General features: G+C 37.3%; 1 protein-coding gene across 4 annotated transcripts in view; it reads left to right on the forward strand.

Moving 5' to 3' along the window:
- Positions 1 to 2,693: 2,693 nt before the first annotated feature.
- RFWD3 (ring finger and WD repeat domain 3) overlaps positions 2,694 to 15,485 on the forward strand; it is a 28,985-nt gene continuing 16,193 nt past the window's right edge. For 2 of the 4 annotated variants that reach the window (XM_016143916.2, XM_016143947.2), the window contains exons 1-4: positions 2,694 to 2,830; positions 6,966 to 7,389; positions 11,835 to 12,037; positions 14,065 to 14,138. In XM_016143916.2, coding sequence (XP_015999402.1) covers positions 6,968 to 7,389; positions 11,835 to 12,037; positions 14,065 to 14,138 — 699 coding nt within the window. In that variant the 5' untranslated portion in view covers positions 2,694 to 2,830; positions 6,966 to 6,967. The remainder of the gene's footprint in view (positions 2,831 to 6,965; positions 7,390 to 11,834; positions 12,038 to 14,064; positions 14,139 to 15,485) is intronic. The other 2 variants (XM_016143936.2, XM_016143957.2) reach the window with 1 other exon arrangement.

Genomic DNA, 15,485 nt, shown 5'->3' on the forward strand with positions numbered 1-15,485 from the left:
AAAATGTAGAATAAATATGGACAGGCTGAGCTTTTAAAATGATCCTTTTCTAGAGCTTTTCATTAGCTTCGCTTTCATCTTTAAAGTCCTTTGTTCTCTTTACATCCTCTGTAGATTAATTATCCACACTCTGGTTGACCTATAGGCAGAGGTAGATTTACTCTGAAACTAATAAAGCTTAATTTTCAGGGCCCCTCACTACACAAACCATCTTCCAAAGCCCTGTACTTAATTTTTCCACCAACATTTATAAAAATTTCCAAATATAGAGTCTAAGTTCTGTGATGGTTTGTTACAGAGCAGTAGTAACTGAACAAACTCTGTTCAATCCTTCCTCTTACTCACTGAACTAAGTACAAACTCTGCACATAAGTCAGTAGAATTATACTCTGAATACCTATATACCCACTATCTAAATTCTACAACTAATGATTTACTGTTATCACATACTGATCCATCTATCCATGACTTTCTACCCAGTAATCCATCCTAAATTTTTATACATTTAAATTATTTTAAAAGAAAATTTCAGATATTAGTACATTTCATTCCTTTACACTTTAGCATTTATATTAAACTGCAGTTTAATGTTTAAAAGTAGTCTTGAGGGAGGATGGGCAGGTAACATTTCTATGTCGTGAAATGCATAAATCTTAAATATACCATTCAATGAGTAACCCAAACTCCACCAAGATAATGAATATTATCATTATACCAGAAAGTTCTCTTATGTTCATACAATCGATCCCTCTGCTCACTCCTGTCGCACAATTCTGATTTTTAACAGCATTTTTGAGGTATAATTTTCACAATAAAAACTACACACATTTAAAGTGTGCAATGGCTGTTTTAATGTATGTATATAACACCGCAGTCAAGATAATGAACATATCCATTGACTCCCAAAGTTTCCTCATGCTCCTTTTTAACACTCCTCGCATTCATTAGTCATTATGGAGCAGTTCTGATTGGATCCGGCAGGTCTCAGGAACTCACCTTTAACAGTAGACTCAGAAGGCATAAAGAAGCAGGGCATAGCGCAGAAAGCTCTTCCAGGTAGGTATACAGAGTAAGTAAGAAGGCCCTGTTAGCAAATGGCTCTATTATTTATAAAAGGCTCTATTATTTATAAAGCTTGGGCCCTCGGTTGACCTCGGGATCCCATTTCAGCAGATAAATTCCTTCTCGGGATTCACATCAAGTGAATCTTCTTGGGATCCACAAGCCAATAGTTTAGTATTTAAGTAATCACCCAGAGTTGGGAATTTCACTCCTAAAATACAACACAGCCAACACCTTTCCCTCTAAACTATATTTAACTTTTGGAAGTTGGAGACAAGCCTATACATTTCTGGCTTTGTTTTTTTTTTTTTCTCTCTCCTAACTAGTAAACATGGCTATTAGGTGGATCATGAATGAATACACTTTTAAAATCATTTAGAATCATTCTGTATACCTTTCAGTAAGCAGCCTTTTGTGTTGTCCAAATTTCTTTTACCATGTGGTATATTACTAATTTTTTAATTTAAAATTTTTCTAAGAATATTCAGTATTTGACAATATACCTATTTATCCATTAACATGAAAAGCAACTCAAGATATATTTTAAGACTAAAACACTATCCCATCTATACCTAAATAACATATTCAGATAGGTGAAGATTTTAAACAAAGTTAATAATGACTTCTGTGGATAGAGACGATTTTTCTTTTTTGCCTCTTTAATTTTCTAATTTTTAATTTCCAATTTTTTCTACATTGAACATGTGTACTTACATAAAAGTGAGGATCGTTAAAAATGTTTTTCATTCTACTCCAACACATGTTAGAAAATTCCTGTCTACTTATATTAGCCACGCTGTACCACAGCAGTAGGTTTCTTAGATGGCAGGAAAGGGGAAAAAAACACACATAAAAATGCGAATGCTGCTTTTGAAGGAAAAACATTTTGAGAAGTCAGTATTTGGATTATCCATGATTTTCGATTGTCTATACTCTCATCTGCTATCAATTCCACTGAAAATTGGCAGCTGAGTAAATCAAATTTTGCCAACGTGCAGCCTGTGCCTCTAGGTCTTCCCCCTAAAAAGCGAGAATTCATCTTTGGGGGGAGTGAGGAGGGGCGGGGGCAGATGCTTGGAAATTGTTTGCTCTTAAGTGATATGACGATAGTTTAGTAGCAGGCAATTTACTGCAATGGTCTGGGATTGAAGAGTTCGTGTAGGCAAATTCTTTTTCATGAGCTCTTCAACCCTCACCCCAAAAGGGATTGTTTCGTCTCTTAACATGTTCCGGTTTCCGGGGGCACTATTTTGGAACTACTGGATTAGCTACCAGCCTTTGGCTAAAGACACCTTTTACTAAAGACTTAGAAGCAGCAAGAGCCACAATTTTAATACTTTCATTTTCTTTGAAAATGTACCGAGAAATCTTTCTTACAGCTTTCTTCCCCCCAAGAAAGTTCAAATCAACAGCGGTAAAACACTTCTCCGCTCTTCTCTTCCGGGGCTGAAAGCGAATTGACGGACGTAGGTTTTTACCTATTGTACAAGGTCTCCTCGCGTGCGATCCCATCTAGTCAGTTTACGAAGGACCAGCCAATGAGAGTGCTGCTCTTTCAGCCAGAGACGACCAAAGGAAGAAGAAGAGAGGGTATTGGTCGACGGCTGAGACTGCTGCCCAATAGGAGCAGGCCGCGCTCGCGGCTCAGGCGGGCAGCTTGAGCTGCTGGGGAGGTTGGCGGTTACCCCTAGCAAGGCTCGAGTTCCGCTGAAGAAACGGCCGTTACTGTGACGGGCTCGTGAGCCCGACTGCGTCCTTCCACCTTCAGGTGAGGAGCTCTCTTGCCTCTCCCTAGGCTTCGGTCCTGGTGCCTCTGGCTCTGGGGTGATAACTTCCTGGGCTAGATTGTGTGGACGTGGGGCCTGGGGACGCGCACGAGGTGGGCCGCGAGCGGGCATGGAACCCCACGGTCTGAGCAGGTTCGGCGGCTCTGGGCTGCCCCGATCGTGGGGGCTGAGGCGCCAGAACTCCGGCTTTTTCGGGGTTGCTGAGAGAAAACACCCGAAGTCGGAGTGGGGGGCGGGGACGACGGCAGAAACTTCGAGCGATTCCGGAAGCTGCCGAGTTCCTTGGCGAGTTCGCTCTTGACCCGAGTCCGAGGGCGGGAGACCCAGGTTCCCCTGCACTCTCAGGAGCTGAGCTTCAGACTGAGTTTACAAATAATTGCACTCCTTGAGCGCCCGTTAGTTGCATCACTTTCAAGTTAACTGAAGAACCCAATAATTTTATTAATTTTTAGCTTTATCTCACAGCAACACTGCGACCTATATCCTATACCCATTTTCCAGACGAACTAGTTGAACAGAGAGGCTAGGAAACCTGCCTAAGGTCCCACCTGTATGTAGTATGTGACAGCAGCGATTCGAACTGATTCCCGGTGTCGCCTCTTGTTAATTGGGGTCTGTCATCCGGATAGTTGTGGACGTCGATTGAAATCTGAGTAACAAATCTTACTAAGATGGATGACAAGTGGAAGGTTCGCATTCTAAGCTCCGGCTCTCCTGGAACACACAGAAAATAACATTTGTGTGACATGCTGAGGTCAAGACAAGGCCGCTCAAGGCTTGGGGTGACCAGCCGTCGATCTTTTGTTCTAACCACCCCTGGTTACCCCAAGGGCTGGAGAGATCATTTTCCCAAGTTTTGCTCCAGAACAGGGACACCGTTTCATAGAACTTTGCTGAAATGAGAATGTTTTATATATCAGGCGCTGATATATTATTCTTAGTTGTTGGGTTTTTGTTGTTATGTTTTATAGTTTTGTTTCTTTTTTAGGTATGTGGTGGGTAATTCACTAGATATTTAACATCTACTATGTACTTGGTGCTCTGGAAGATAAAGCGATGAAGCCAATGGATTTGGCTCTCCCCCTTCCTGTTCATAACTGGTTACTCTAATCGAAAGTGGCATATGATGAAGAGAAATTTCATTTTTTAATATTTAACCATACTGAAAAGTACAGAGAATAATTTTTAAAAGACCTGTGCATTCACCACCCAGATCTAACAAATGTTGACCTTTACCTTTTGATATAATTGCTTCCCTTTTTTTTTTTTACGGGGAAAAAAATATATATATATATATGCATATATATATATGTATATATATAGTTGAAGCCTCGTGTACTCTCGCATCCTTTCTCTTCTGAGTTTGGTATTTTAAGTCCAGACAATAGTATTGTTTTGAATATTTTTAAGTGTCCTAAAAATGGAATTATGATGGACTTATTTGCAACCTGCCTTTTTTTTTCTACTGGATATAATTTATGAGGAAAATTTACTATATTGGGGTTCCTAGTTGAAAGAAAGCATATGGGTCTGTCTCGACCAGAGGTTTTGCTTTACTTTGTTCTCTTCCATTTTTTAAGTTCTTTCTGGTACTTCAGTTAATCAGATATCCTGGCTTGACCTTTTAATTTTATTATTGTCTTAGTTCATTGACTTTTCTACTTTCTGGAAGAATTCCTCGATTTTATCTTCCACTCCTATTAAATCTTCTATTTTGGTTGTCATTTTTCATTACCAAGAGCACTCTTTTGATTTGTCTTTTTCTCTCCTAGCATTCTTGTCTTGTAAGTTTGGATTTTTTTTTTTTCCTTTTTTTGTTTCTTGCATTGTCTTCCTTCTTTCCAAGTTTCCTCTTTATTTGCTTTGGTCTCTCTCATGTTGGAGGCTTTCCTCAAATGTCAGTTCATCCTTGGCTATTTATTTTAAGGAGAGACCTCCAGAAAGCTGATAGGAAGCTCTGTGTGAATGGCTGAAACTTATCAACCAGTGAGCTTTATAGGCAGAAACCCAGACATTTTCTTGAAGGATTCACAACTGTCATTATTTGTAGATCTTTTTTCTTAAGCTAGTTTTCTCTAGAGAACAATCCTCTAATCTCCTGCCTTGGAGTGCAAAAGAAAAAATGTATCTAAACCAGAATGTTGTGTCCTGATTTGTGCAGAGGAAAAAGCTGGGAAGAATGGGAGTTAATCACACTGTTCCATTTGTTTACTTAACTCATTTTCAGTGCTGTGCTACTCCCCCATCCTGGTATTAAGGCTGTTTGGTTTAAACGTCCAGTTTTCTACAATTAGGCTGAAGAGGTTTTTGTTTGACGAGGAGACCCGCTACCTACTTGAACACACTTTTAACCAACCAACTCTTTCAGCTCCATCTTTCAACACTGTCTTCTGTGGTACCTGGTTTCTACAGTCCCCTCAGTGGGAATCAGCTTTGCAAGAGCACAAAATTCCCCCTTTTGCAGGTACTTGAGTTTCATCTTTACAGCTCTATAAAGTAGTTACCAGTTCTCAGTCCAAAAAACTGATTTATATATCTCATATCCTGTTTCTTTTTTAGTTATATTTATGGCTTTTCAGGAGTGACTAGAGAGAAAAATATATGTGTTTCATCCTCTGTTTCTTGAAATTCCCTCCATTTACTCTGCCTAATCTGGCCTCTGACCCCATCACTTTGGGGTAACTGCTCTTTTGTAGGTTATCAGTTTTCTCCACATGGCTTAATCTAGTGACCATTCTTCACCCTCAGTAGCACTTGAAACACTTGACCATTCCTGCCTTGAAACATCTTTTAAGACACCACATTTTCCCAGGTTTCCTTGTACCTCATAGTCTTGTTTCTGGGTTCTTTTCCTGTAACTATTGTCTTTTTAACTTTAGTGTTTCCAGTTTTAGTTCTTAGCTTCTTTTCTCTGTGTTCCTTCGTAGGTAATTTAATCTCACCCTTGATTTTAAGTAACTGTGTCAATGCTGAGGAGTCTTAAAGCTTTCTGTTCCTTTCCATCTTTACTACTGCCACTCTTGCCCAAGCCTTTGACTGCTAGTTTACACTCACACAGTAGCCTATAAATCAGTCACCTGGCCTGCATGCACTCTTGTTCCCCTACAGTTCATTCCCAACACTGAAGAAATTCCTTACTGAAGCCTTCAGTGATAGTGCCCTGCCGTACCCCCATGTCATACTGTTCGATCTCCCTTACTATACTCATTACACTGGGCAGTCTGGTTTCTCAAATGCGCCAAATCCATGCTCACCAGGGACTTGTGCACTGATTTCCTCCTGAAATTCTTGGCTCTTCATATGGCTAGATTTTTTTAATCCTTTACTTCTTGGCTCAATTGCATTCTTTCCAAGAGGCCTTCCCTGGCTGTTGAGTTTAAGACAGTGCTTCTTGACTTCTGTTATCAAAACCAAATATCATAATGTACAATTTTCACATTTATTTGTTTTCTCATTTGCTAGAATGTAAACTCTGTTCAGGGTCTTACCCATCTTCACATCTGTAGGGTATCTGACTACATAACAGATGCCTAATAAATATTTGTTGAATGGACCTAACAAAGGGAATTAGGTAGGAAACAATGAAATGCATAGGGTAAATAAAAGTTGCTCAGCCTTTTTTGGACAAATTAGGTAAATTTCTATTTGAAGTTAGTAATTGAATTAATTTTGAAAGTTTCTTTGTTTATCTTCTGTAATTTGGTGCCATGAAAGAAAATTGTTTGCTGAAATTAAATATAGCATTATAGGTATTTGTTTCAGTAAATGTACATTTATTCAGGTCATGACAAAGAACTGCAAGAAGTCTGGGAGATTACTTTCAAACTAGTACTTTAGTCACCTTATTTCTGTTTTAGAAGATGTTACTATGATCACCCGACTTCATGTTTTCAAAGGGCAAACTGGACAACTGGTTGTAAGTGCTTGTTATAGAGAAAAAAGTAGATGGTTACCAAAACACTTCTGACTTAAAAATAAGTAACTAAAATCTTTTCTTCCAGCTCCTCAGTTTTGCCAAGAATGATCTTACATAGAAATTCTAAAGGACTAGATATATCAGCTAAGTGACATTTTTTTATCTCTTTTACCAATACTTTACAAATATTGCTTCCTTAGTGATGGCTCATGAAGCAATGGACTATGATCTTCAGGTGCAGTTAGATCATCATGCTGCAGAACAGTCAGCTCCTGCTGACGTAGTCAACAGCCAAAGGGGACCGAACTTATTGCAGCCTGCTCCTCAGGTGTCTATTGACCTAACACAGGAAGTGGAGCTCTTGGGAGAAGAGAATGTGGAGAACATCAATCCAGGAGCTTCAGAGGAACACAGGCAGGGATCTGGTGCTAACCGCATCATCCGAGTGGCTTCATTGGATTCAGTGAGCAGCTTCTTCAGTGGGCTCCAGAGACTTCATGGCATGCTGGAATTCCTGAGACCCCGTACAGACCACAACGTGGGGCCAGTGAGAGCAAGAAGAAGCAGAGGTTTTGCTTCACGTAGGGGAAGAGTTGGAGGATCTCAGAGGACAGACAACGCCAGGTGATTAATAATGTATAGATTGTGGGATTAGTACCACATTGGGAATTATGAACCTCAGGCTCTGGTTGTGATAACGCCCAGTGCTGCCAATGATAGGTATTGTGTCTTTTAGCAAATCAGGTAACCTTTCTGAATCCCCATTTTATCACAAATATCAGATGAAAATTAAAAATACTTGCCTTATTTACTTCACAGAGTAATTGAAGACATAAGTTATATACTTACATGCTTTGAAAATTAGGTTGTTAATTTGTTGGTATTGGTTTCTGTAGAGGCTGGCTCTTCTTTATATCATTTACATCTTGTATAATAAAAAAAAAGTATTTCATAATTTACAAGTTCACTCCATTCATCCAAGATCCATTTTTCATTGACTCTCTACATAGTGATGCAGGCTGGATTTAGGGAATCCTTGTAAAAAGTAGAATTTAAATTAATTTAATGCTTATCTGACTAAGTGGTAAGCACTCCAGCCCTCTGTACTTGAAAATGTGTTGAAAAATTGAAAATAATTTTTTTTCATAGTTTTCGAACTTACTCTTAAAGGACTTAGTTGTTGAGTATGGACAAGGTTATTATAAAGAATAACAGTTGTCTATGCCTTGCCTGTTTTTAACTTCTTCCTACTTTATTTGAAATACTGTATTTCACATTTGGCCTTCTAAATATTTTCACATTAAAGAGGTTGAATTCAACTTCTTTATTTTATGGACCCCCGAGTGTTTTGTTGAAGATCTCATAGCTACAGCATGGAAGAAGTAGAGCTGGTATTGGAACCTGATCTGATTCTTTTTCTACACAGGCAAATAGAGGAAACTTCAGTCAGATCCATTTATTATCTTAACACTATGAAAGTAATGAGATGATACTAAAAAGCAGTAGTTAGGCCAACTATTACCTATGTTTTACAAATGAAGGCAATGGGATAATTTGTGATTTGACTGAAATAACTCTGGAATTGGGATTGTGCCTTCAGATTCTAGATTCAATATCCTTTTCCAGAGATCCTTTTGATTAGTAAGGGCTGCTGCGACTGTCACTCCAGTCTCTGTTGTGACCGATCACTTCTGGATGTGACCCATCAAGGATGATGGCTGCCTAGTTCTGTGTTGACAGGAGTTGCAAATGCATGTTACTCTGTTATTGTAAGGTGTCATTCCCTCGAATTATGAAGGCAAAATAAGATTTCATAGGTACCTTGTACAATTTGGAGACCCTGTCAAAGTGTGTAAGTGGGCTGAGAGTTGAGAGTGGTGTTCCCAGAAACTGGCTGCTGCCAAGAGGTCTCTCAGTCCTCAGCGTCGGTTTTTCATATACTCTCTTGAGGGCAGAGTTAATTGCTTTTGGTGGGGGACACTTTCTTGTGTTAATAAACTCACAGGAGAGTGATACTTACAAGCCAAATGCCAATTTACAGAGAGAAATAGAAATGCTAATGAGACTAAATTGTTTTGTTGACATGGTCAGTATGATTCTCCCAGAAGATATTTATACACAGAAGCTAAACAGTAATCAGAAAATGGCCTGATGTGTATAGAATCTGTGCCCAGATAATAGAATTTAAATGCTGAAAGATGTCAGTCAAGCTGTTTGTCTCCACAACTGAAAAGGCCAGGGACTATAGTTCAGTTTATGGAACACGGATTCTGGAGCCAGATAAATGTGATATTAGAACTTTCCCCCCCCCCAAATATTGTGTTGTAAAGCAAATTCCACACTAAATTTACATAAAAACATGAGCTTTTCCAGGACCAATTGTTTATATACCTTCTGAATTTCTTTATGAATTTTCATTATGGTGTTTGGCATTTACTCACCTGACAGACTATCTGTAGGCCAGGTGTTGAGACCCTGGGTCAAGGTGAGCAGCTTTTGCCTCAGAATATTTATAACACTCCACTATGTGAGAGACTCAACTTTGCAATGGAGATACATTGGTGAGTAAATAGGACAGATCAGGATAACTATTCTCATGGAGTTTATGGAATCTAGGACTACGAGGTTAAGCCAGGGGCTAACATACTATTATTTAATTCAGAAATGGTAAGAGTAATTATCATTATCAAAAAATTTAGGGAAATAGGAAGATTTCTTGGTTTTGAAGGTGGTACTCCCTAGCACTGCCTTCCGTTACTCTTCATAGTTCTCCTTTCCTGTGTCCCAACCTGAACTTGGAAATGCCTGTTTTGCTAGCAATATTGATGAGTGATTTAAGAAAAAAAGAAAAGTCAATCCCTAAATCTTTGACTTCTAGTTAGACTGACCAAGAAATAGAAGACTCAAAGTATTAAAATCAGGAATGAAAGAGGGAATATTACTCTCAACCTTACAGAAGAAAGCAATGTTATAAGGGATAACTGGGAACATTTTTATACCAAGAAATTAGATAACCTAGGTGAACTGACACATTTTTAAAAAGATAGAAGCTATTAACACTCTTAAGAAAAGAAAATTTGAATAAACCAGTAACAGAATCAGTAATTTAAAAAAAAAATTCCCACAAAGAAGATTCCAGAACTAAAAAGGCTTCCCTGGTGAATTCTACCAAACATTTAAAGACAAATAACACCAGTATTTCATAAACTCTTCTAAAAGAAAAGGTAGAGGAGGGAGCACTAACTGATCGCTACCAAACCATACAAAGATATCACAAGAAAATTATATAGACCTTTACGAATATAGATGCAAGAATACTCAAATACTAGCAAACCAAGTCCAGCAACATACAAGAAGTATCACACACTATAACCAAGTAGGATTTATTCTAGGAAAGTAAGGTTGATTCAACAGGTAAAAAACAATCAAAATAAGCTGAGGCAAGGGGAGACGGAGGAGTAATTGAGGGAGGAAATAAACATTTCAACAGATGCAGAAAAAGCATCTGACAAAACCCTTTTTATGATAAAAAAGAACAAAAACTCAAATTAGGAATGGTTAGGAACTTCCTCAACCTGATAAAGGGCATCAAGAAAAAACTCACAGCTAGCTTACTAAACGAACAGACTGAAAGCTTTACTCCTAAGATCAGCAACAAGACAAGGATGTCTGCTTTTGCCACTTCTCTTCACCATTGTACTGGAGATTCTAGCCAGGGCGATTAGGCAAGAAAAAGAAACAAGGCATTTCAGTTAGAAAGGGAAAAATAAAACTAGTTATTTGCAGATGACATATGCTTGTATATATCAAGTTGTGAAAAAAACCAAACCGTAAAGGCTGCATATTTTACAATTCCATTCATAAAATGTCCAGAATAGGCAAATCCATAGACAGTAAATTCATGGTTGCCAGGGGCTGAGGGAAGGAGAGGAGTGATTGCCAATGGATACAGAGTTTTATTTAGGTGTGGTGAAAGGTTTTGTAATAAAGCAGTGGTTGCATAACCTTGTTGTTATTGCTAAAAAACGACTGAATTAGACACTATCGTGAGTCAGAAAAGAATCAAAACTGCTACTTCTCATTTCAATTCACACTTTTGTTTTTTACAAGGACAAACCTCTAGTGAATTGGATACCAAATAATGTTTATTTCATTCCATTGAATCATCCATTTTTTAATACAAAGCCCTAGTTTGCCATAAATTTTAGCCAGCATATGAGAAATCAAAGTTTTTCTGTGTAAGCAGTCTCTAGCAATGTTTCTGGGTAAAAATATAACTTAATGTCATAAAAACAGTTATTAGAACTTAAAATAGGTTACCTTTCAGTAATACTTTGTGATTATTAGCTCAGTAGTGTATTCTGAAGTTCAAAACTTTTTAGTTTTTTAATATTGAATGTTATTAATTCTGTGCTATAAGTAGAGTATGGTTTGTTATCTTAGAAGTGAAGGAAACTGAGGTTTAGTAATGGTTATGGTTAAAACTTAGCCAGCTAGAATGGATTGTAATGTTAAGTCTGCTCCCAGCTCTCCTCATCTTGAGTTCTTTATTTGGTACTATGCTGTGTTTTTAACCTTAACCTGATGATATTACTTAAACTTGAAATGTAAATGTCTTAAAATATGAGGTGAAACAATGATGGCAAAAGTCAGACTTCATACTGTATCCCTAGCTGCAGCAGCAGAATCCCATGAGACCATATTTGATCAACAGGGCCCTTTTTCTTCTCGCCCACTCTCTTTTCAACCCCTTAATAACAGCTGACAAATTGCTGAGTTGTGTCCTTTAAAAAATATTGACACATGACCAGAGGCCAGTGAAGTAGAATTAGCTTTTAGCAGAAGAATCAAGATCCAATGTGGGCTAATATAATAATGGAGTGGAAAAGAGAGTATCTAGACAAGCCAGCATCTGCCTAAATCTGCTATTCCTGCTTAATGTTCAAAGGCATCATTTAATTGCCTAGAGATGGATTGAAATGACTAGCATTTATCTTCAAATTACTGTGGGTTATTCTTGTGATGATGGTCCATTGTAGTATAATTCTGTTGTCTTTCTGCGTACATAGGTCCAGAACACCATTGGATGCTTACTTTCAAGTGAGCAGGACCCAGCCCCATTTGCCATCCACCTCTCATGATTCAGGGGCTAGCAATCCTGTTTCTGAAGACTTAGAAGTATCAAGTAATTCCGATTCTGACAGTGACAGTTCCATAGAGTATGAAGAGGTGGTTGTCCAGGCAGAGGAACCTGGAGTTGTCGTTGTAGAAGGTAAGTAAGTGTTTTATTCAGATTTGGATTCACAGACTAACATCTAGAAAACTTAGACTCCAGAAGGCTAGAAACTCTAGATATGTGTTTCAATACTCTGCCCCTCCTCCCTAGTGATATATATTTTTGCTTAATAGTACAACTGTGATTGGCCATAATCACATAGAATTTGATCTGACTTGCAATTTAATATGATTTGTGACCCAGTAAATCACTTACTTTGTAATGACATTTTATATTCCCTTTCATTTACTTAGACTTCTGAGAAGGAAGTAGATTTTTTTTAAAAAAGAAAAGCTTCATAAATTCAGCACCCTATCTAGTCTTCCTACTTTTTAAGTCCTAGTATGATATTATATATTGTGCAAATGGAACTTTATTTAGCAGCGATTCCTACAGCATATGTCCTTACATTAAAAACCCTCCAATACCCCGATTGTGAACTTTTCCACACTAAACAGAAACAGGGCTTTTTAGAGAGATGGCTTTCCATGTCTGGGATATGAAATATAAACTATGAGATTAAGGTATTTTATTATGCTAGAAAGCAGAGAAACCATCTAAGTCTCATGGAGTTATATCATTAGGCACAGGAGCAACCTTGAAGAGGCTCTTAGTAGCCTAAGATGGGACAGTTTGAGCATCAAAAGGATAATGAATGCATTCTTGGATTCTGGGTTGAAATAGGTTGAAATACATAAAATCTGTGAAAATCTATAAATTCATAATTATGTAATTTTTAGAAACCTCACTTGTCAGTCATTCTAAGTTATTAGAGCCCTAACTTATTACTCTGAAAGCTGATAAATAAAGGATTAAGGGTTTTTCTTGCCTTTCCAGTGTGAACTACATTTAGAAAAAACTGGTAATTGATGAAGAAAGTTTGGGGGTTAAGACTTTTTTTAGACCAGTTTAAAGCAAGAGTCCACCATCCCCAGGCCACAGACCAGTATTGGTCCATGGCTTGTTAGGAACCAGGCCACATAGCAGGAGGTGAGTGGTGGGCAAGCAAGCAAAGGTTCATCTGTATTTTCAGCCACTCCCCAGTGTTAGCATTACTGCCTCAGCTCCACCTCAGATCATCAGGCCTTAGATTCTCATAGGAGCATAGTCCTCGGTGCCAAAAAGGTTGGGGACTGCTGGCTGTAGGGGTCGGACAGACACCACCTGAAGCCCCTGTGAGCCTTCTGATGTGCAACGATCCAAAGTACACAATCTAAGAAGTGTCTTGCTGCCCCTCTTTCCAAAAAAACAATTGAATTTACTGAAGCCTATAGCTCTAACTGCCAGTTTATAGGAAATGTAGGTGATAGAACAAATAAGCAAGCAATACCACAAAGGAGTAATCAGGCAAATCCAGTATGTAGGACTTTCTATAAGACAAATGACCAGATCTCCCCCAACAAATAAGTGATAAGGGGATAAAAATGAGTAAAGGAAAATCGTTATAGAATGAAAAAGACTTAAGAGATATAACAGTGAAACTCATTGTCCATACCTTGTTTAGATCCCGATTGTAGTAAACCCACTATAAAGAGCAACTTTAAAATAATTGGGAAATTTTGAATATTAACTGGGTGCCTGGGATTAGATGGAATTAAAAGATTGTTAATTTTATGAGGTATGATAATAGTGCTTATGTAAACATAAATCCTTATCAGTTAGTATTATAAAAGTTTTTGCAAGTGAAATATTCTAGGGTTTATTATTAAGTATTCCAAAAGAAAACAGTGGGAATGAGGCTTAGATGGAACAAGATTTGCAAAATATTATTTTTGAAATTAGGCCATGGGTACCTATGGGTTAATTATACTGCTATGTCTACTTTTATGTTTGAAGATATCAAATGAAAGAAAATAAATTCACTGATGCTAATTGGGGAAGTTGTCATCATAAAAGAGATTGCTATAAAAGTAGCAATACTACCAATTAGAAATGGGGAGTGAGTCAGGCTCTCTTGCTAGCTTCCTATACCTGACTAATGTCTTTTGTATATTGCTTATCCTATCATTTCTGGAAATGACTAGCAGAGCAACCAGGAGATATTTCAGCAGAGCAAGAAGTTATATGTATTGGTGGAAGAGAGACCCTCCCCAAGCAGGTAACATGAATATCGTTTTAAATGAACAATTTGGATTGTCATTTAAAAAGCAGGCTACAGGCTAAAATTAAAAACTTGCAGGCTTTGTAGGCAGCAAATCCATATGTGGATCCTATCCAAGTTAGTCATTTGTGAGACTTCTTTTTGGTTTAAAAAGGTGGGGCGAGGGGGTGTGTGGAGTATGAGGATAATTTGTCCTCCTTACCTAACAAGGTTAAGTATTAATTAAAATCTAGATAGGAATATAGTTCATGAATATGATTGCTATGTGATAAACATTTTATGTTTTAAAATAACATATTGTTCTTAATATGAGAGTTATTTATATCAGCTGTGGACTCTACCGATCCCAAAATGTCATTGATCTACTTTTTACATGTTTCTTTATGGTTTCCCATAAAGTTTTTCTTGTAGAAAAACTTTGTATACATGTAAATTTATGTGTATAAATGTTCTATTTTTAAATTTACATGAAAGGGATAATATACTTGTTCCTTTTTTCCTGACTTATTACATCTTGGAGAATTTTCTATTTTGAGTACATAAAGTTGAACCTCAGTTTTATTAGTAGTTTAATAATAGCATTCCATCTCATAAGTAAATTTTTAGTTAATTCTTTCCTTGTCATGTACACTATGGCAGTTCCCTTGTTTTTTCTTTTTTTTCTTGATACAGATCATACTGCACTGAGCATCCTTGTACAAATGTCTTGGCAAATGTTTGTGACTGTATTTATGGTATATATTCTTAGCAGAGAGATTGCTATGTCAAAGGAAAGACATATTAGATATTTTAGTTTCGATAATGCCAAATTGCCCTCTGGAAAATTTGTGCCACTTTCTACTTGTAGCAACAGTATGTAAGCCTGCCCATTTCTCCTTCACCCTCAGCAGTGCTTGGTGTTATCAGATGTTAATTTATATCATTTAATTCATTAAGAAATGGACTTTTTAATTTGCATATCTTTAATTATAAATGAATAGTTAATTGACCATTTATATTTTTTGTATGTTTATACCTTTTCTTTGTTTTCCTGGTATTTTTCTTTGATTTATACCAACCAAGTATTTTATAGCTATAGTTAATTATGAACCTAGTTTTGGATGTATAATGAAACTACCATTTCCTGTTGTTGGTTATCTTTGTAACTACTAGGTCTGTTTTATTTTGTTTTCTCTTTGTAAAGATAGCTTCTTTTCATTTGAATAAAAAAAATCCAAGAGTTTCATAAGATCAAAGAGTAGTAATATTTTTATAGCTTGTATTACATTTGACCAGATTTTATTCGAGAAAGACTGACAAGTGGTTCATAAATGCTGCAGTTTTTCTACAGTATTTTTAATTCAG

This window comes from Rousettus aegyptiacus, unplaced genomic scaffold (genome assembly GCF_014176215.1).
Source record: "Rousettus aegyptiacus isolate mRouAeg1 unplaced genomic scaffold, mRouAeg1.p scaffold_m13_p_14, whole genome shotgun sequence".
NCBI classification, from domain to species: domain Eukaryota; kingdom Metazoa; phylum Chordata; class Mammalia; order Chiroptera; family Pteropodidae; genus Rousettus; species Rousettus aegyptiacus.